This window comes from Fringilla coelebs (assembly GCF_963513975.1).
Source record: "Fringilla coelebs genome assembly, chromosome: 6".
Classification (NCBI taxonomy): Eukaryota; Metazoa; Chordata; class Aves; order Passeriformes; family Fringillidae; genus Fringilla; species Fringilla coelebs.
Window position 1 is genome coordinate 36049683 of NC_140034.1, and position 22795 is coordinate 36072477.

The 22795-nt window shown below is 44.4% G+C and overlaps 2 protein-coding genes across 6 annotated transcripts in view; one reads left to right on the top strand and one right to left on the bottom strand.

Moving 5' to 3' along the window:
- Positions 1 to 19152, bottom strand: part of NUMB (NUMB endocytic adaptor protein) — a 98413-nt gene extending 79261 nt beyond the window's left edge. For 4 of the 5 annotated variants that reach the window (XM_084208348.1, XM_084208356.1, XM_084208347.1 and 1 more), the window contains exon 1: positions 12197 to 12279. The gene's annotated coding sequence lies outside the window, so the exon portion shown is untranslated. Of the gene's footprint in view, positions 1 to 12196; positions 12280 to 19135 lie in introns of those variants that run through there. The other variant, XM_084208352.1, reaches the window with a different exon arrangement.
- A 299-nt stretch (positions 19153 to 19451) lies between these two features.
- Positions 19452 to 21241, top strand: RIOX1 (ribosomal oxygenase 1). The gene has a single exon (XM_084207100.1). The coding sequence runs from the start codon at positions 19461 to 19463 to the stop codon at positions 21204 to 21206; it is 1746 nt and encodes a 581-aa protein (XP_084063226.1). The 5' UTR covers positions 19452 to 19460; the 3' UTR covers positions 21207 to 21241.
- The last annotated feature ends 1554 nt before the right edge of the window (positions 21242 to 22795 follow it).

The window sequence follows — 22795 nt, forward strand, 5'->3', positions numbered from 1 at the left end:
GAGCTCTCTGTGAGAGGTGGCTCCTGAAATAAACAAGGTTTTGTAGGTAGACTACATAGACAAAAGCTGCTTCTTCCTTCCCCTGAGAGGCAGAAAGAGCAGTCAGCAAGGGAGTGACATGAAAACACACATTAAGGGACCACAAGTAATAACCTCCTTCCTCTCACAGCCTAAACTTTGCCATTGCTCAAGGTTCTGTGTAAGTGAAATTCTCTAATGGACCTGTTCTCATGCAAGTCCAGCACTTGTTCCCGCTAATCATGGCTGTGCAGTTCACCCCTACCCACATAACACGAAGCTACTTCCATTTGACCAAGCAGCCCTCATTTAAAGCAAAAACACATACACCAAGAGTGTTACATCCACACACTAAGGAGGGGAGAAAAAAGTCCCCAAGTCAGTCACCACTACTTCCACCATTATCACTTCCTTGAGAAAGGGCCCTCACAACTGGGCTAGAACGCTACACTTGCCCTTGGCCCAACTCTCCAGTCCACTGCATCCTTTATTTCTTTTTTTTTGGAATGAGGAACGCCTTCAAAGTGATGCTATGAAACACTCTTCCCTCAAAAAAAAGTTGTAACACTGTACTTTTTCAAGGGTAGCTCCTTTTTTGTTTACTACTTTGTGCAACCTGCCCTCTCAAAACACACAAACAACTTTCTTTGCTCAAAAATCATCAGCATTCTAATTCCAGGTGGAAACTGTGCTAAGTTAAACTATGTGTCAACTATTTTCTCTATTCCCTGCACTGGAGAACTTAAATTATGACACATTTCAAAGCAGTTTGCAGGAGGTGGCTATGCCAACCTAACTGCCCAGTACTCCCCCTAGGTCCCATTCTTCCTTAGACAGCATTTGCCAGACCACTTGGAGACAATCCAGCTCACCACAGCAGCAGAAAATACCTTGTGCTGGTTTCATTGAATGATTATGGTTTATGACAAAGTCAAATACAAAAGGCACAGCAGAAGTACACAATGAACAGTGAGAACAATTCTTCCAGGGGCAGCAGTCAGGTTAAGAACTCATGAAATATCCTGGTCATCCTTAGACATCCCCACTAGTGTCATTGCCAGGATCAAACCACTTCTTAGTGAACAGGACTGGCTTGGGAAACACATGTTTGAGCTAACAGCTCATACCTTTGTTTCTCTAAATGTCATAACCCTATCTGGAGGCACATCTATCAGACGTGTTAGAAGGAATAACCCATTAACCACAGAAAATTCTGAACTTCCAAAGAGGCATACAACTATAAATCCCAAGGGTTATAGGCTAGAAAGAGGACTTGAGTCTAGACTCTGTGTCTTATTTTCTACACTAAGCAGTAAATACACTGTCATTTCAATAAGATTATTCCATTTCTATCTTTCCATCATGCACAGGAGAACTAAAAATTGATTAGGAGTTTGGCATGGCAGGAATCTAAACATTTATATGGAAAAATTTAAGTCTCCTGGATTTAACCACAAATAACCCATCACCGAATACATCTGTAAAACAAAATTAAAATAAAGCCAGATCTCACAAGTCTATTCACTCGGTTCACTATTAGAACCTGCATCTTTTACCTTGAAGTTTCTATGGAAAGAGATTATGGAGAACTGAAAAATAAATTATTAAAAAAAAAGAAAAAGGAAAAGAAAACAGCAGAGGATCCATGAGCCACCTTCCTTCTCAATGAATCTGTGCTGCATCATGAACCATTTTAATTTGCAAAATTATCAATGAATTTGCAATTTTCTTCAACATCCTTTATTTCCTGTGTACCACAAGAATTCTATTTTGACAAAGTCCTTCGCATTGGATTTACTTCACTGATTTCACAATATCACACAATCTGCTACTGCCCTGCCTCTTCCCCTTTCTGATGATCTGAATTTCTGTATTCAGATGTTCCATTAGTCTCAGTTAGAAGAAATGTTCTGCTCCTTCCTTTAAGACCACTATATAATGATCTAGACTTACTATAAAGGTGAATTTAAGAAATGTTAAACTGCTCTGATCACCCTTCAGATGAAAGCCAAGTGATATTTCTATACCCAAACAGATAAGTCATAAAAACCTTAAGTGGATGTGAAGAACCTTCCTAATTTTGCTCTGGACAAGACTGAATGTAATTAAGTATGTTACAATCTAAACAGTAATCACCTAACACATTTTCCATGCATGTGAACTTAAATGATCTCAACTCCTATAGGAAATTATAATATATATAATGTCAGAAATAATATGTATTAATGACAGTTCTCTTGGTTAAGTTCTTTACAAATGTTATTGGGACCAAAGGCCTGTAGGGAGGACATGGGGACACAATTTCCTATCTTCAGAAAAATAAAAACAACTTCTAAATTGCATGAAAGAATTAGGATTAAACCCAGGAACTTCTATAACCCAGTTCCAAATTTAAAACAGCAGATAATGAAGTCCCCAAAGTAAATACAGAATTATGCCATGCCTAGTTTAATACAGTAATGCAGCTCACTTTAACACCTACACATAAATGAGATTGGTCTCCATACACTCCATACCAGGATTACTAGGGGAACATTACCTGTTAAACAGCATGTTGAAGCTAAATACAAACTCATTACTGACACCTAATACATCAGACAAACTGTGTTTCTTGGTAAAAGATGAAAACACTGAATGTGGTGCTTCTGAGAAAAAAACCTTAAAAAAATCCCCAAGACCATCCTTGCTACATCCCTAAACTAATCACTGTCTTCATATAACAATGAGGTGCCTGAAAGAAGCAAGAGCTAAGAATTACCAGAATTCAACACCCTCATTGCTTAGATCTCAAGGGCTATTAAGTCCTGAGTAGGAAGGCTGTTCACAGTTCCATGGAAACAGCTGCGCAGAGAAGCCACTCCCAACACTGGTACCATCCCCAACTTTATGAACTGAGATTATCCCAAAAATTAGGCCTACAGCTTTAAGCCAGTATTGTTTAGAGCCCTGACAGCCATATGTGCCTTATAAATACTGCACCACATGGAAAACCAAGGAAAGTGCCGTATAAACGCACAATTTTTGGTCATGAGCTGCAGGCACTATCTATGCCCTGAAGTGTATCTGAAATCACATCCTGAATGGAAGATGGAATTAAGTCTAATGTAAATTTCCAAATATGACAGCTATAGACATTTTATACCTACCAAAGAACAGCAGTCCTCATGCTTTGAGGGTGATATAATGTAAGACTGGCAGATGCCAGTCCCTTTCCACTGAAGAAACTGGGACAACTCACAGCAGATTGATCTGGTATCTCTGTACAGAACTAGACCGGATGCAGTGTCATCTCTCATAGATGAGTCAACACATCATTAGTTATTTCATGATAGCAGCTATTTCAGCTGCAACTGATCCGTTTTTATAGATGTGATGTGTCTCACAGCAAAGATGCTATTAGAAAGCTGAAAGATTCTCTGAAAGAGGACAAGAAGCTCATGCAGCATTTACCTATATTAAACACTGAAACAGTGAGCTGAACAATAAGCAATCATTTCCAGTGTAAAAGCCACATAAGACTGAAGCAAGCATGTTTGTTTATTTCTAAATGTAACTGGAGCCAGAGACAATGTGTGAAGGGGAACAAAAAAAGGGTCCTCTGTAAGAGAAATATTTCCCATTTTTTGTAGAAAATATAAAGGAAGGAAGATTTTGGGACTACTCTTCTTTTCCCTAAGGTAACATTAACATTAGCAAGATAAGCTGTGTCTTCTCAATCACCACATTAATCATTTCAGCATTTGCCTACAGTCTGCCCACACCAGTCAGTTCCATTTCTCACTTGATCTAACACCAGGAAAAATAAAGACACGCATTTAGTTACCCCTCTTTACTTGTGCTCAGATGGCTGCACAGCCTTTACTTGCAGAAACCCCAGCTGCTAGGGCCATTATGGAAGGGGACAGAACTAATTTGGGCTGCTAGACTGTGACACACTATGTGAGGAGCAAGAGCCAAGGCAGTGAGTAGGACCCAGCTGGTTTAAACAAAATCTTGCTATCTGCTAGAAGGAGACAACAAAACAATGTGACAGTACCTGGAGATGTCCTGTCACTGATGGAGCTGAGATGTGCTCCCATCTCTGTAACAAGATGATCAGCAGTTTACAACTCATATAATCAGACCTACAGGAGCTTCTCTACTGAAAAACGACAGAGCCATCACTACTTGTGCCACAGAAATCACTGATGCATCTAGAAGAAACTCCAGGGAAGAGCTCCTGAAAAAATAATCTTCATCCCAGGTGGGATCTTAGGAGGGTGAGGGGGGCAGGTGGGCAGGACCATTCCAAAAATGTACTACATCATGGTTACACTAGCTGTATGCACCGGATCCATGTCACTTCCTTTTAGCAACAACACACCCCCTCTGTTTGTCCTCCCTGACCCAAAGCTCCAGGGTGCTTGCAGAAGTGAAAACAGGGGCTGATCCTGCTGAAAACAAACCTGGAAAAAGGAAATAGTTTATTCAATTTGAGAAAGGAATATGCAATCAAACAGTCCTGGGACATTGAATTGCAATTCGGAGTGCAAGAAGTTTAGCTGTCATCAGGCACGATGGGAGATGTCATGATCCAGCATCTCAGAAAATTCCAGGACACATCACATCCCAAAAGTTTCTTACCTCTGAATACATAAATTTTTTTTGCCTCAAATGCAGGAGAGGAAAGAGAGCAATACACTATCAAAATGACCAAATTCTTGCAAGTGAGAGAAAATATGCAACAGGAGAAGGCAAGCCATTTTGTGGAAAACTTTTTTTTTTCCCAACCAAGTCATTCATAGCAAATCACTGCAGTATATTATTAAGAAATTAAAGCAGAAAAATGAGCAATAAGGAAATCAAGACAGAATGAGAAAAATTTTCATCCTGGAGTTCCTTAAAAATTATTATTATTATTATCATCATCTCCTTTATCTTCAGTAGGACTTCCAAATCAAGAATAAAATTTCTGCAGTTCACATGACGTCACTATTTTTGGTGTATCTGTATTCCTACCTCAGCACTGCCTGCCTCAGAAGAAAGGAAGAACTATGTCTACAGTACTAGAAAAATAATTTAACAGTACTTAAATTAGTATATGGTACAGCTGCTTTTTTTTCTCTGCTTGAATGATAAATATTCTTTACACAGTATGATTTCCAGAATTGGGTCCTCACCTTTAAGTCAACAAACACTGTAGACAGAGAAACCATATTACATTTTCTAGTAACAGTTATGCTCCTGGTCTGTGCACAGACAGGATGCTGAACACTGTGGATAAGACTGACTACTTGGAGAACAAACTCTAACAGACAAAATAAATGATGCTCAAAGCAAGAGTTAACTGTGCAGAGAAAAACTTATTGCAACTGAAAATAAAATTTAAGTACGGCACTGTATCTGAACTGTGAGATAATGGACATGAATCTATATTATGTCATATAGGTCAATAAAAGTCACGTCTGAGATACAAATTCTGTACTTCTAAGAACGAGGAAAATTTTTAGACAGTACTAAGCACATACCTCCTTAAAGGGGCGCACCCTATCCCACCTGACAGCAAAGAAATATTCATGTATTTCGGCTGTTAGAGTGTGGGCCAAGGAAATTTTATAATGACAGACAATCCACATTAATATTAGCACGATGGACCTATACATAGCACATACAGAGAGTTTGACAAAGCATTCAGTGACTGTCTTGTATTTGCCAGCTGCACACAGCAAATCCAAGCCATAGCTTAGATTTTCTACATAAAGTCAGCTACAAAACAGTTGTTAAAACTGCAACTCTTTTACAGACACTTTGAGAAAATATCCTATCAAAAAGATACAGGCCAACTGAATTGCAGTCCTTCATTCCTTTGCAGGAGGCTGGCTCTCTGCTACCAAGCTAAGAGAACACACAGGAATGCCCAGTTGCTCAAAGATGGCACAATTGAGAGGCACTTTAAACCAGCAAATGGCCTCTGACAAATTCATGTTATTTAAATAAAGAGGAAGCAACCCTCATGTGCAAATAAATATTCTTACAAATGTCATGACACTCTTTCAAAGCTACCCTGTGCAAATCCAGTTAAAGAAAGAGCACATTACACAAAATGTGCTTCTCACATAGACACTGAAACCTACACAGAAGTACCAACCTTTATAGGCACAAGCAAAATTGGACATCAATATTAGAACTCCAATAATGTTCAAGGTCCGTTACTATAAGAGCACACGAATAATCACAACTATTAACTAGCTTACTAATAATTCAACTGGGAGGGCTGGGGGGGAAGGAAAGAAACCCCCAAAAAGCCACTCTATCAGTACGTATGTGCTAAAATGCAAAAAGCAAAACCAACATCACAGTCAGTGAATCTTGTAAACTTTGGTTTATGTAAGACCTTAAACTAGACAATCTAATTCTCATACTCAGATTATCAGACTGGGTTAGGGAATTTGATGCACAGGCGATGTACATTTCAACCTGAAATGCGATGACTCAACATAAGTACAGACTCTGCACTGATCAGAACTACAAGAAAGAAACTGCACAGGAACCCCAGCCCAGCCCAAAGCACTAAACCTTGACTAGTACCACACTAATAATTGGTAAATTCTTTCTCAGACTTTTTAGACCAGATTAAGCCTCACAGGCTTTTTGAAAACAGTGTCACATCTCATTCTTTTAAATCAAAAACAGTCAGCAGAAATACCATGTTCAGCAGACTCTGACAATAAAATAGCCAGCCTTAAAAGACGTATATGCTAAAGGCATAGTGGTAAAGCACAGGAAAAGGTTGGAAAATTCATCTGACCCACTGCTGAGACATGAGGAAGCCACAACCCTCAAAGCACGACCTATACAGCTCTATAGTCCTGCAGTTACAGCCACCTGTACAAATGAAATTAATAACAACCATCTTTTTGAAACAAAAAGTACCCACTGCTTTTTCTCCCCCCACAGAATTTAGATTATTAATCTGAGTAAAAAACAAATATTAGAGAGAATTTTTTTTTAAAAACAGCAATTAAGTTTCAGACTATGGTATTCAGCTCCTTGCTTCATGTGAACTGGTCTAATGCTACTGAGTTCCAGAAAAAAACACCAAAGAACCAAATTAGAAGTTTGCTGTTAGACACATTTGGAAGGCAGGAACACACTTTTCCCTTATACAGGGGGAAAATATATATCCAACACTTTTATCATTAGTTACTAAACAAAAGCTAGACCCAGCCTCTATTAATTGTGAACCAAGTTTCTATTTGTGTCATTCTTCCATATGGGGAACAAATTCCTTCACATGTCTCCACAGATTTTTACTACAGCAGTTGATGAATTAATGTCTTTGAAAAAATACTATCCTCACTCAAAATCTTAAGGCAACACACAAAGATATCAGCTAACTAAAGACCCAGGCATTTATGAGCCACTCGGCACTACAAGGCACACTGAATAAAGAGGAGAGTTTGGCTCTTATATGCTCAATGGTGCCCATCAGCAAACTGCACAGCATTGGAAATGCCAAGGTATCTCTAGCCCTGGTGCATTACAGAAACAAACTTCTTGAACAGTCTAAAATCAGTCCACCACTGAGAATGGAGTCTCAACAGAAGCTTGAATCACATTAATGAAGTTGAAACAACATGAAAAGAAGGAAAGAGAGATCACTGATGTTTGGAGTTTTTGCCCCAGAAAAATAAACTGATTAAGAGTGGTCACATCCAAACTTAGAACAGCTAACACACAGTAAGAGTGGTTCTGGCCAAGTACATGTTTTTCTTAGTCTCAGTAACACTTGCAGCTCTTAGATCAGTGAACAAGCCCAGGCCAATGACCAAGTACACACCTACAGAAAGCAGTTCTGAAGAGTAAACTCTCTGTAGGTATACCTACAGTACTGCTTATAATCCGGTTCACCAGGAAGTTCCAGTTTGTTGTTTCCCAGAAAAGGAAAGGTAATCAGAAAAAGATTCCAAATAGTTTGGTCCAAGTCTTGAAACACTGTACTTGAAACCATGGTTTCACGTAGAAGGGTAACAACTTTGGTTCTGGCTTCAGTATCAAAGCCCAAGAGCAAAATCTCAAAAATCCTACAAACTCAGTACTCAAAGAAGCCAAGAACTTCTTTCACATCCCCAGACTCTGAAATTAATGGTTTTATATTTTCCTCAAGAGCACCTTTACATTTTGGCATACGTATTCCTTTTAAGCAATTTCTCACACACAAATGAATTCATACTGACACACTTTCAGTCACAACTCTGCGGAAACAGAAGTTACCGTACAGAAACATCTTTAAGCCATCGCATCTGGTAATTACTACTACAGAACACCAGGATTCCACAAAGAATTACTACATAAGACAAATGCCAAATAAAGCAACTCACATTTTCAGAGCTATCTCCTAACCACAAGCTTCAAACGCGTCTGGATGAATGTCTAACTGCAGCTACATATGACATGATGCCATTTATACATCCAAACGGGTATCTGCCAGTTGCAAGTCTTGCTCAACAAAAATTAAGGAAAATAAAAAAGAAAAAAGAAACAAGGAAAAAAAAAAAACAAAACAAAACCCACAAAACAACAACAAAAACCACATCCTGCAGAGCAGAACAGAAGAGTTTTCCTGATCTTGCTTATTATTAAAATTTTGTTCTTTCTGATGCAACATCTGTTTTAACTATACACCATAAAGAACATGAGTTCAAAATGAGCATTTGATGGATCCCACCCTTAGGATGAGAACAAATGCCCTTCCAGACACAGCTGTGTCGGTCTGAGGTTGCTGCGCTGAGCACATCCCTAGTTCCGCATCCTCTGCTCATTACTGTTACCACCCACATCAACATGCCAGCTGAGAGAAATGGAACAACACACTCCAACTTACTGTGATTTTTACCTGCCAAGCCAGCTTGAAACAGTTTGCTATAGGTCCTTGTTAACCCAAGTCATGCTGATGGAAATGTATGGTTCCAGAAAAGCTCAAAGAAATTTCAGTCAGAGCTACCAATCTCTAACCCCACTTCAACATAAATCCCATTTCCATCCCATAACCTGGATGATCAGCCAGTTCAGATACATGATCCAGCCAAAATTCAACAAAACAAAAAAAAAGCAATTATGATTAACTCCCCGACTTCACTTAACTCACAGCTACAAAGGCCTTCTTGCCAGCAGCTGAAGATGCACAGTCAAGAAGGACACTTGACAACCAGAGCTTCAGTTTAAGCTGCCAAGACTATTGACAAGGCAGAACTATTAAGCAAAACTAAAATTGAGCTGCTTCAGCAAAGACTGGTCACAGCCTCCTCCTATGCAAGCAATAACATTTGCACAGCCAGTTCAGGCAGTTGATCCAACTGAAGCTTAACATTTTTCTGTACGGCCATTTTCAGCTGGATCAGCAAAGAAAGACTAACAGGGGAAAACAGATCCTTTTGGTGAAAGCATTGGCAGAAAAATCAAAGCTGCTCTGGTGGCAATTCAATAATATGACTGTAGAAGACATGTTAAGTCTTAGCTTGATTAAATTTATGCTTGGTATTCTGCAGGAAAATAAAGGCAATATGCTCCAATTTCACTTATTAATATTTTGAGATGAATTGAGACTTAACAAGAAATCTGTAATTTTAATATATGCTCACTGATCAAAGCAAACTCCAAAACAAGACTAAGGGCAAGATTTCACATTAGTTTAAACCAAGCTTGCTTGATAAGCTGGCAAAGCAAATAAAAATATAAGTAAACTTTGACCCTTCCCCTAAAGAAAAGAACAAAGTAAGCAGAGTGTCAGAGAAGTAGATGAACTCAGTAAGTGGGATACAACTCCAAACTCATCAATTAGACCAGCTTAGGCTGCCAATCTATTACTTGACAGTTTCTGTAAAACATCTTTTCCAATGTACTAAAGATTAAATTTCTATGGCATTAGAGCAACTTTTTTTTTCCAATGCTATGCAGTTCCATCAATATCACTAGTGGAATAAAACCAGCTATAGGCAGAATTCAAGACATACTTCACAATGCTGTAATAGGCTCTCACAAACACATAATAAAAAGTCTACTATGTTTTTCCCAATAGCTTCTACTCCTGGGGAAGGAAGCACTTTTTGCAAATACTTTCACTACCATTTCAGAAAGTTTTTATCCCATCATATCCATTATGGCAGGAAAGAAAATTACTTACAGATCATTCCAACACCAAGCAGCTCTATCAAACTACAAAATGTGAGACTTAGAAGTCTGGCAAGTTTTAAGAGCCCAATGTGGCTTGTTGGTTTAGGTTTTTTTCTTCCCAAATGCATAATGCTGTCAAACTACTAACAAAAAATCAGAAGGTTTCACAACACTACGTGAGAAGATAAACAAACTTGTCTATTCTGTCTAGTTTACATGCGCCTTCAGTTTCCACACATTTAAGCTAAATAATAAATGCAGGAAAGTAATTCCCAGGATGAAAAATAGATTTTTCAGCTTTAAAAAGCTTTAAAAGCTTTTTTAAATGAAAAAGCTTTTACTGCAGGATAACTCAGGGTACCAAGACTCCTAGAATCACAGGCAAGGCTGAACAAATCTCAAATTCATTGTTTTGGACTTCGCTCACATTCTTATTTCTTCTGTAAGACTTTTGCTAAGGGAAAAAAAACAGCACTTCCACAGACAATTGCCAAGAGATGAAGAAATGGAAAACAGTCACTGATGAACAGAAAAACAATCTCTTTCTCTATGGTAACTATTAACTTCTGCATAATCATAAAGACCATTTTAGCAGTAACCATAGATCAATAAGTCAAATACAACTGAGTCAGAAATCCATTTAAATATTTACATTTTTTGTTACAAGTCATACCTAGAGTATTGCTGTAGCCAAAGAGAATGACTGTGCCTTCCATTTTATTCACTCTCCTCATTCAGGAGGCTATATCTCGAGATGCAGAATGATCAAAAATACAAAACGAGAGCAAAACAAAATCCCTTAAATGGTAGAAATATACATTGTTAACAGCTATAAGCGTCTCCTACTCCGGACAGCTGAATTAGGCAATATTGACAACAACACAGAAAACACAGCAGCACACAGAAAAGCTCCCTTATCATTTCATAAACCATTAATGAGAAGGTTATATAAATCTACTGGACCGAAGGAGTTGTAGATCAGAGCTGCTGCAAGACATTAACTCTACTCTAAGGGATACATAATTTCATTCTTGAAGATTGTTCATCTCCATGAGCGCAATAAAAGGAGCTAAGGGCACTCCGAACGGGAGCTGCATTTTAACCCTTCGTGACCGACCGAGCACAGAGCGGGGCGATGCTCCCTGGGCCCACCGCAGCCCCCGCCCCACACGCTGTTGCTCATCCATCCCTCCTGCTCCCGCAGGACGGGCCGAACCCGGCCGGCTGTTCCTTTGTGCAGCCTGGCGAGCTGCCGCACACGCACTGAGGCACCGGCCAAGCCACGAACCGGGTGAAAAGAGACGAGCCCCGCCGCTCACGGGGGCCCTTTCCCCTACAACTCCCGCTGCCAGACTGGGTCGTCAGCACCATCGCCCAAACGCCTCGTCCCGACGCCTCCCGAACTTCACAGCGCCCCAGCCCCAGCCGAGACGGGGCAGCGGGTTTCGGGGAAGCCCCGACTTCCCGGAGCACCCACTCGCTCCCACGGCCACGCAGGGGCGGCAAGCGATACAAAGCGCCCGGGAGCGGCCGCGCCGGAGGGACCCTCTGACGGAAACCTGGCTGGGATTCAAGGCCTAGGAGAGACCGCAGACACAGGAGGCAGCCCCGGGAGAATCCCATGAAGCGGCGCCGCCCCGGGGGTCGCTTCCTCGGGCCAGCGGCTCGGCGCTCCCCTCAGGGCCCTTCGGTGCCGCGGCCGCCCCCCGCAGGCTCCACCTGCGCCGGGCCCCTGCTCCACGGCACCGCGGGGATCGCGCCCCACCCCACCGCCCCCCGCCGGGGCGGGGACCGGAGAGTGCCCCCACGTCGCCCCCTGCCTCCGCACGCACTTTCCCGGAGTACCCCTGCCCCCCCCCATCCCCTCCGGCCCCTCAAGCTTCCCCCGCCTCCGGCGGCCCCCCCGCTGCCGGACCCACCCGCGCCCCGCGGGGTTTGGCACGGCCCCGTCGCGCCCGCCCACGGCTCCGGCCACCGGCCGCCGCGGCGAAGGCCCTTCCCCGCATCGCGGCCCGGCCGTGCTCACCTGCTACCCGCAGCCGCCTCCCTCCGGCGCCTCCTCCGCCGCCCGTCGCCACCGAGCAGCGCCGCCGCCGCCGCCGCTCCGCCCCCGCCCCCCGGCCGCCGCTCCCGCCCCCGCCGTCAGCCACGCCTACCCCGGCAGCCCATTGGCCACGCGCCCCCAAGTCCCGCCCTTGGATTGGTGTAAGAAGCCGCCTGTCAAAGCCCCGACCCCGCCCATCCCCGCCCCACAGGTCCCGGGTGGTTAATTCACTCCGGGGCTTTGGCGCCCCCAATCTCTCGCTGTGCGTTCCGATTGGCTGACGCCGTGGGGACAGCGTGCCAGGATTGGCTGCTCGAGGTGCCACTGCGGCGCTGCGCCCGCCCCCCCCCCCAGGGCTCGGCTGCGCGGGGCGGCGCGGCGCGGCGGGAAGGCGGCGGTCGCTGCCGGGCCGGAGTCGGGACCGGGGATCCCCCCGCACCTCGGGGCACCCGCTGCCCTCAGGGACCCGCTGGTGTGCCAAGGAGCGATGCGCCTTCCACCGCCCGTCTGCGTTCGGTTCAGCTGTGGTTCTTGTCTCCTCACGGCTGCGGCGGTGGTGGCACCAGGAGGAGGGTTCCCGCAGCCCCATTGCCACCTCGGTTTCCCCCCCGATAAACCACATGTGGTGACTGACACCTTCCCCGGAGGCTGCAGTGGGACGTGCTGCTAATGCCATCTCTCCAGAAACCGTGATGCCCTACATCAGCCAGAGGCCAGGCTTGCAGGAAAATCGCGAGCAAGCTCCTTTAACCTCCACGACTGAGAACCACAGTATTCTCAGGATATCCTTCCTTCAGCCCCAGAAACACTAGCATGCCTCCATTTTCGAAGTGGAAACAGTACCAGGTGCTGAATTCAGCAGGGAGACTGCGCTTCAAAGGGAAGTTACCCCAGGGAATCCTCTGGGAGCAGCATCCTTGCGACTGCACATACGGGGCTTGGCCTGAACGCGTTAACCAGAATGCGTATTTCCAACAGCTGCCTCCTCTCACCAGACTTTCAAGCAGCTACTTCATCCAAAATACAAGCCAGAATGATTCCCGGGGAATTCAGTTTGGGGGGGGGGGGGGGGCGAAAAAAAAGAAAACAAAATTTGAAGGTAATCGAAATGCAAAGATTACATGATGTTTCTCTTCATTATTATATCCTCCCTGCATACGCCATCCCCCTAATTCCTCTTTGCTTCTGAATCAAGCAAAGAAACAGAGCAACAAAGAACACGAGCCATAATGTTGGCTGGCAAACATCCAGAAAACAAAGCAACTGAAATCACTGGGAATTTCAGAGCATCATGTGCAAAAATAATTTATCAAGTTTACACAGGAAGTGCTCAGGCAGAAGTTTGAGTATGACACTAACTCAGTTTCACACTGATGCTCTGACCCCCAAGTCATCCCTTGTTCATAAATTAAACTGAGAAGATGCAGGGGTTCTCCTTACATTTTTATGTATATCCCTTTGCTTTTCAAGGAAAGCAAAATCAAGACAGAGACCTGCCTTCCTTCTCAAATATTCAAAAATTGCTGGAGGATAAGATAATGATTTCTACCAGTCCTAAGTTTTCTTCTGATTTTATAAAAACATTCCTGACCTAACATAGCTCTTAAAATACTGCATTCCCAGTACCTTCAGTGTAATACTCCATCTTATTCGCAATCTGGATTTCTGACAGAAATTTTTGGAAAGCATGGAGCCCTTAATTTCTTATGGAAACTTAATTCCAAATGAACAACTCCCATATTATCAAGAAGCTCTGCTTCCAAATGAAAAGTACAAAGGAAAAGGCCAGGACATGCTATTGTAAATAAAATCTAATGTATGCTTCAGCTATTTATAACTTTTACAAATATTTATTAGATGGCTAAATTCATTTGTTGCCATTACTGCTTCTCTGCTCAGCTGATAACTTGACCTCCCCGCTGGTGACTGAAGGGAAAGGGGGCTGTGGTGGGAAAGGAAGGGAAGATGACCCTAGAGGTCACTTAGCTGGACACACTGAGCATCCAGCATAGCAAGCTGCACATTCACAGTGCTGCGCTGTGGGTCCAAGGCACGTTCTGGGTACTCAGTCTTCCCACAGTGTTTCCATGGGAGGGGGGGAAATTACTTCTCCAAGGTCTGACACTGAAAGCAATGCTTCAAATGCTTTGATCCTCATGGATAACAAAGAAATGGAAGATACTTCATAGCCTTCACAAGGAACCAAACCAGATTTGCTCCTTATCACCTTTTCTTTAAAGACTGGAACAGGGTTCCCTGTGCAATACACAGGACTAATCGACTTGACTGTCCCTGTAATGCCCGCTGACTCCTGTCAACTGTGCCTTTCTAGCCAAGATCCTTCCTCGACCCAGTGGGATAGCAGGAGAGTATGCTATTCCCTGAGGACCTGAGAATATATTACACACACATTCATGATAATGCAAACTCCTTTATCCCCACTGCAGATACCCGGAGGCTTAACATCATTCTTCCCTATTGGTTATCTAAAATAATGTCAGTGATTAAATCTCCCTTCTCTAATCACACCATAATATTATCCCTTCTAGGAACAAGCCATACCAGCATAAATACTACCATATATGTATTTTTACACTCATGAAGAGGAATTACATCTTTCTGGCAAAATATATAAAACAATAGAAGCTTGTGTGTCTGAATGAGCACTGGAAATGTTCAAAAATAATTCTATAAGGCGCCATATTGGCTGGCAGCAACACATATCTACCATAGGAAGCAAATAAGCAAGTACTACAGGGGCTTTCTTCTGTCGTGCTCTGAGCAGATCTGAACCAATATGGTTGCTAAACCAAGGCATTCTGTTTGCATAGTATTTTCATCTTGGTAGTGCTGCATCTGAGGTGAGCAAGCAATTTCAGAGTACTTCAGAAAAACTTCAATATAGGAAACAAAAGGTAAAGTCTTTTTGCAAGGCTTCTGACTAGAAGAAGCTTACAGGAGAAGCAAATGTTGAATAGGGCTGCCTTATGTTGGCACAGCTATATGTTAATCTTGAAACAGTGGTCATAAATGTATTTAATGAGCAAAGCTATGCAGTTGCCATCATTAGTACAGCAATGATATGAGGAGCAAGAATCTGTCTTTAAAACCTGTCTTCCATGGAAAAGCATCAGCCAAACAGCTTGTTAAGAGCCATGGTCTATGCATATCAAAAGGATATTCTCTACCACAAGATTTATACCTTCTACCTTGGTTCTTTAGATGTGATTAATCCCACAGGGGAAGTATTTCATTCAGGTCCTCTTTGCCTTCATTTTAGGATGGGGATTTTCTCCTCATGGCCATTTCTTTCTCTCCTTCTGCTAGAGCCTTGAAGTCTGGAGCTTTGTATTTAATCACTGCCTATGGAGTCACTGCAGATGGTATCTGCTCAATGCTACCAAATGCTAGATGGCATCTAATAAAAGCACAAAAAACCCCATAAAATTATTTCAGAATTTGAAAGTACACATGCCCAGTCAAGAGGGTGAGTAAACTCAGTCAAGGGTCCTAGTTAAATACATTATTTTAATTCGGCTTTAATTCCAATGTATCTGCTTTAGTGTCACATGGTACAAAAGAATATGTCTGTGCTTCCAAATCCCTCCAAAAAGATAATTTCACAGGGAGGACAGGACCTTCTAATTATGATTTTTACAAATGTGCTTTAATTTGGCTGTTCCATGGCAGGGAAGGCTTCTTTTCTCAGTGGGGCTCCTTGTACAAGATAACCAGGATTAAAGACCACAACCAGTCGCTGAATAAGAAAATCCCCAAGAAGACAGAAACAGCTGGAGGGAGGCCAAAGCTGCTGCCAAAAGATGCTTCAGTGAGTGAGTGCATTCACTCTGATGAGGGAGGCCAGAGGATAGCTCTTGAGAAACAGTTCCTGAATTAGCTTTCAGTCTTGTTATCTGGCAGTGAACTTTATAGCTTTCACAATGAGCAGCAGGCTTCACAATCCAGCCGAGTGTCCTTCCAGTGATGACATAGTGTATGTAGCTAGGCTATATGAGAAAGATTGTCAGCTAAGCAAACCTGTTAGTGAAGGCTTGAAAATGCTCTTTATCCTTACTAGGTTTTAGTTTTGGCATGAGAACAAAACATGGTGCAAAAGGAAGGTCACCAGCAAAGTAATAATGAGAAGGAGGATTAAGCTGGGCTTAATTGTCTAATAGTGACTGGTTTACATTAATGGTTTGCTGGAAACACAGAGAAAGTCTGCATGATGGTGAACAACTGAGTATCTAATACACAGGAAACTGCAAAGAATTTTGTCCTTTCCACTCATTAGTGAAGACTACTCATAGCTTTGCAGGGTCAGAACTTAACCCAAACTGCTCTTTAAATTCGAGATTTCAATTATTTGAATGGCATAAGGTTAAAATATCAAATGAACCCTACATCTCTTTAAGGTGCCATTTACTTACTTCTTTTGAAGTCACTAGCGACTCTCTAATAGGTTGTACTCACCACATTTATATGTCCTCTTAAATAAAACATGTGTGGGTCTTGGCAATGCAGCTTATATGTTCATAAAATCCAAGTAATTTTGTCCTAAATTCTAATTAAGAAATTTAATTGAGCCTCCAGTTGCTACTCTGTCTGTGTAAGCAGCAGCTAGGGATCACCTAATCATTCAGAGATCTATATTACTTTCCTTTTGTTTATTTAAAGAGCTGTACATGACACGTATTTCTTTAGACAAATTCCCTTGAAATATTGGACAATGAATGCAAAGAACATATAAACCTTGTGGCTACTCCTAAACAACCATCTGAGTACTCTGTAAGTGATACTAAAGCTCTCTCTTTTTGCCCTAGGTCAAAACCTTTTCTTGTGTCACACAGAAAAATAGCAACATTCTTTATTCTCAAAAGCATTTATTATTAGAAAGACTAAATTGTCAAAATAAATGTTTTCTTATTATAGAGATTTAACCACTATTATTTTCCACCATGTCCTTCAGTCAGAGACTTTGTTACACATCTTAAAAAATCCAGTGTCAATCAACTGTCTCTCAGCAGTAGAAAGTGACATCCCTATGAAGATGAGGGCCCTCAAATGAGACTTTGAACCTCCTGTACTGGTAAACATCCAGAACAGCTTTGCTGCTGTCATTACAGATATCCTGGTGTAACTCAGGTCAGGCTCTGTGCACAGCGCCTGGCTTCTTCTCAGAACGAGCAGTTGCATTCCAGTAAATTAAGCAGTAACACAAATAACAATCCAGACACCCAGGTTTTTCAAAGGTCTTCCCCCTGCCAAGCCTGTTTAGCCGTGCTTATGTATAAGTAAAGCCTACAATAGCCTAACTTTTACCATATTTCGAGCGCTTTGCATCTCGATTTTGTTAGGGGTCCAGTTCTGTTGAAATGGTTTCAGCTGATAAGATTATTCTAGTAAGCAGGGCTTAACCTTGGGGAAACAAAGAGTGGATTGAAATAGAGTTCGCCCTTCCCTTCTCTTCCAGTCTACACATGCACGCACAGGCTGCCTGCGCTCCGCTCTCGCCGCACACCGCACCCGCGGGTCACCTTGCCAGGCAGATGCGGAGCTCCCTGCGCGCCTTTCCCAGAGCGGGGCGCACAGCGCTGGTCGGCCTCTGCCACCTGCTGGCAAAGCCGGAAACGGTCCAGGCGTCAAATCCGAGCCTCAAGCGCTGCCTGCGCAAGCCTAAAATCCGTCTTCATTAACTAAAACCATCGTGGCACAAATAGGACAGTCTTCTACTGCCGTTGCTCTTCACGCAGCTTTGGCTGCGAAGGCTATGCCCGAAGAACTCCGTCAGAAAAATACCTCCAAAATTAAAATAGTTGTTCTTGCACACATACAAAAAAGGCCTTCATTGCTTAGAGCATATTGGTGTTCTCTGAGACTGATTTGTGTTGTTTTTAAGGCAATTCAAACAATCTTAAACCTTTGAGATATCTGCGTCTATTCTAGAATTGAGATTAACGGCTGAACTTACTAGGCCTGATTTCTGCTCCGGAATTGTGGTAAAATTGAAATGTAGATCTAGGTTGAAACCTAGCAAAAGGTAAAAATTCTCTTTTCAGCTTTATATGCTATGCTTGATACACTAAGTAGCCCACACAGCAAATCTGCACGTGCCTTGTGAGTGTTAGCTGTTTAACATACTGTGTGCAGCTGATATTCGTATCTGTGAGAGGTTAATAACACCCTGTGAACCAGAGGGTTCCTGGGCACATTTGGGTAATTGCTGCAGTTAAATGCTTTAGATTCTCAGCAGCCTCTGGAGATGAAATTCTCATGCAAAATTCATTCCCATGAGTTACTGCCGTTCATCAAAGATTCTTCTCACAAAACTATTGCATAGTGAATTTCTTCAACTGAAGCTTGTATCTTGATCAAAAATATAATAAGTCTGTCAATAGAAACCCCTACAGTTTTTCACCTTTGCCTCAAGCAGAGTTTTGTTCTACCCCTCTAGCAAAGCTTCCTATGCTGAAGCTGCAGCCTCTGGAAGCCCTCAGGCTGCCCAGCACCACTAACGCTGGCCTTCTGGGAAGCCTCGGGGAGGAAACAAAGGTCTGCCCAGGTTACTAGACAGTGAGTGGATTAGAAAAAAAACAAAAAACAAAAACCATAAACAAACAAACAAAAAAAAACACACAAAAAAAAAAAACCCACACCAAAAAACCCCCAAACCAAAACAAAACTCTATGTGACATGACTGTCTTTTAGGTTTTTGGGATCCTTTTGAGATGACAGCCTTTCAGCTGCCATCACCATCAGAAGCACAAGAAAAGGGGAGGGGGGGCATGGCACACAAGAATTAGCTCCATTCAACTTGGGCTTCTATTCCTTGTGCAACACGACATTATGAAATAAGTGTTACCTCACCTAGACTCGTTAGGTTACAAAGTAATTCCAGGCTGTCTAAAAGCATATCCTTACCGTACGCCTTCAGACAAAAAATAACTTTCTGAACGTCCTTAGAGCGTACTTCCAGAACGAAGCTTCCCAGCCAAGGAACAGACCTGCATCGTACCAAGGCGAATCGCCTCTCTATTTCTTCCGCAGGGCGGGGGAAGCAAATACACCCAGCACATTTTAAGCAGCGGTGATGACAAAAGACAAGCCGTTCTGTTCCCCACGGCACCACGGGCACCCATGGAACACGTCTTTCCGGCGGCAGGCGGGGGCGGGGACGGCCGGGGACGGGCTCCATCCCGTGCCCGGGGCGCTCCCGGCGGAAGCGGCGGCGCGGGGCGGGGCAGGCATGGCGGCCATGGCGGCGGAGCAGCGTGACTTGGGGCGGCTCTCGGCACTCGCCGTTTACCGCCGGGTGGCGGGGGCCGGGCGGATGGAGCGGCGCCGCCGCGGGGCCCCGCTGCCCGCGGGTCGCAAGCGGGCCAAGGCCCGCCTGAGGCGCGGCCGGGCGGGAGGCGGCGGCTCGGAGCCGGAGGCACCGCCGCCCGCCGCGCCCCCGAGCCGCGTGGAGCTCCCCGTGGAGGCCCCCGTGGAGGCCCCCGTGGAGGCCCCCGTGGATCCTCGGCCCGAGGCGACGGCCGCCGGGCCTGACGCGAAACCGCGTGGTAGCCCCGAGGCGATGCCGGGCGGCCCGCGGCCGGCGGGGGAGGACGGCGGCGGTGTGTCGGGGCTGCTGCGGCGGCTGGCGCGGCTTGAGGACAGCCGGCAGCGGGCGGCCGAGCTCTTCCGCTGGCTGCTGGCCCCGGTGGCGCCGGCGGAGTTCCTGGGGCGGCACTGGGAGCGGGCTCCGCTGCTGCTGCGGCGGGGCGACCCCGGCTACTACGCGGGGCTGTTCTCCACGGCCGACTTCGACGCCGCCCTGCGAGGAGGAGAGGTTCACTTCGGCACCCACCTGGATGTGACCAGCTATGCCGAGGGAGTGCGGGAGACGCACAACCCCTCCGGCAGAGCCCTGCCCGCTGTCGTGTGGGACTTCTACCAGAACGGCTGCTCCCTGCGCCTCCTCTGCCCGCAGGCCTTCTCCCCCACCGTCTGGCACTTCCTCTCCATCCTGCAGGAGCAGTTCGGCAGCATGGCAGGAGCAAACACCTACCTCACGCCCCCGGGTACGCAGGGCTTTGCCCCCCACTATGATGACATCGAGGCCTTCGTGCTGCAGCTGGAGGGGAAGAAGCACTGGCGTGTGTACCGGCCCCGATCAGATGCTGAGGTGCTGCCCCAGTTCTCCAGTGCAAACCTCACGCAGGCTGAACTCGGTGAGCCCGTGCTGGAGACTGTGCTGGAGGCTGGGGACCTGCTGTACTTCCCCCGTGGCTTTATCCACCAGGGTGATTGCCTCCCTGATGCACATTCACTCCACATCACTGTGTCTTCCTACCAGAGGAATTCCTGGGGGGACTTTCTGGAGAAGCTGCTCCCAGCTGCCTTGCAGATGGCCCTGGAGGAAGACGTGGAGTACCGACGGGGACTTCCCATGGACTACCTGCGGTATATGGGGGTCGCTAACTCTGACACAGTCGATGCTCGGCGAACGGCCTTTGTGGAGAAGGTGCAGAGCCTGATAAAGAAACTTGTTGACTATGCACCCATCGATGCTGCTGTGGATCAGAGAGCCAAGTCGTTTCTTCATGACTGTCTCCCTCCAGTGCTCACGCAAAGTGAAAAGGCACAGAGTGTCTATGGCTTCCCGGCCCGGTGGCAAGATGGAGGCCCCTGCAATGTTGATATCCTGATAACAAAAGACACCGAAGTACGCCTGCTCCGTCATGGCATCGTTAGACTGTGTAATGAAGAAGCAGGTGTGATGCTGTACTACACTACAGAAAACTCAAGAGTGTATCATAAGGAAGAACCCAAGTTCCTTGAGCTAGATCCTGAATATACAGATAGTATCGAATTTCTCCTGTCTTCTTATCCAAATCATGTAAGTGTGGCTAACCTTCCATGTGAAACCTTGGAGGAAAAGATTTCTCTAGCTACACTTCTGTTTGAGAAAGGTATTCTGACTACGAAGAAGCCTCTGGCAAAAGTCTAGCTCTTATTTTTTCACAAAATAAAAGTACACTTGTTTAGAAAATGTTCTGTCTTGGTCTTGCATTCCATCTACTAGATATGAATCAGCAGTTCAGGTCTCTGCATCTCATCTAGGGGTAGAAGGTCATATGTAGAGAAATCAAATGTTCTGAATAAAGTAAGTATTTGCTCTAGGAGTAATTCTGCATGGTTGAGTTCCTAGAGAAGGGAACTGGTTATTTTCTTTTCACCAGCCATGTTATTACACCCTAGGTAACTTCAGGGAGGTTGTGAACTTTCTTGTAGTCATCATCATGTTTTCACAGTATTTTAAAGCAGCCTGCTCAGCTGCATACAGGAAAATACTCTTCATAGGCATATTTGGTGATGGTCACCATTCTGTGTGCCTTTGCTGGACTATGCTGCATATATGGTATGGCCTTCAGGCCATGTTGTGTTGTAAAGATCCCTTGGTCACAAATTTACTCATCCTAAAAGGGGGGCCTGCAGGCAGCACCCACTCAGTTTGACCAATTGCACCCACCTCTGTGGCCCTGCCCTTACTGAATGATGCAGTAAGATTTTCTCAGGCAAACGTGATCTGTTGCATTTGAAATGCTGCTGGCTCTCTTGCTTCCTTTTTGGTCCACTAATAGAGATAAAATATCTTCCCCCACTGGTTTCCCCACAGCAGCCTTTACCAATGAAATTATTGGTCTTTTCAAGGCAAGTGGGGTGACCTCCAATATGTTTGGGGTTTTTTTGTGCTGGGTGAAAAAGTTTCATTTTAGGACCTATCATGTTACATGAATACATGCGTGGTTGTGAGGTCAGTTCCCATAAATACAGGCAAACCTCTGAAACACTTTTCCACAATGCTATTTTATCATAGCCATGAGCAGGTGAGAGATATTCTGCCTTTAAAGCCTCCTGAAGCTATACCTGCAGTTAGCAGGGTGCCTTACCCTGTGCTCCTCTGAGCTGTTGGGTTGTCCAGGTTTTGCAAGATGGCACCCATACACAAAGCCAAGGCCACCAATTCCAAATTTCTTGATTATTCTGATGTCTGTGATGATCCCTGGAAACCAAAGCCAGATCCCACTAGAGAAAGCTGAGGCACAGTTTCTATTCATGGTAGGCCAAGATGACCGTGTTGTCAAAAATTAGTATTATGCTACTTGAAGTCTGTAAGCTTCTGCAGGCTCAAGGGAAGGAAAGTTTTCAGATTCTCTCCTACCCTGGAACAGGGCACTGCATAGACCCACCCTTTTTCCCCTTGTACCACATAGGAAGCCACCCTGTTTTTCACAAGAGAGCAGTCCTGGGTGGGGAGCTCAGGGCTTATTCTAAAGCTCAGGTTCATGCTTGGTCACAGATCCAGGCATTTTTCAAAAGGTACTTAATTGTTAACTAGTGTGCAACAAATAATGTGCAAGTAACACACAATTTTGAACAAGCAGATCTGATAAATTTTGCTACGTTTATCAGGTCAAACCTTGTCACAGCTGTACCAATACAACGACAGTATCTTTCATGATTTTGCACATCCATAAAACAGAAAAATTTGTCTTTTAGTTTAAAGCTTTTACATTGCTCATAAATTTTTCCTTA

What these genes read in the sequence shown, in the direction of transcription:
- RIOX1 (XM_084207100.1), top strand. Translation starts at nt 19,461, where the DNA reads ATGGCGGCCATGGCGGCGGAGCAGCGTGACTTGGGGCGGCTCTCGGCA.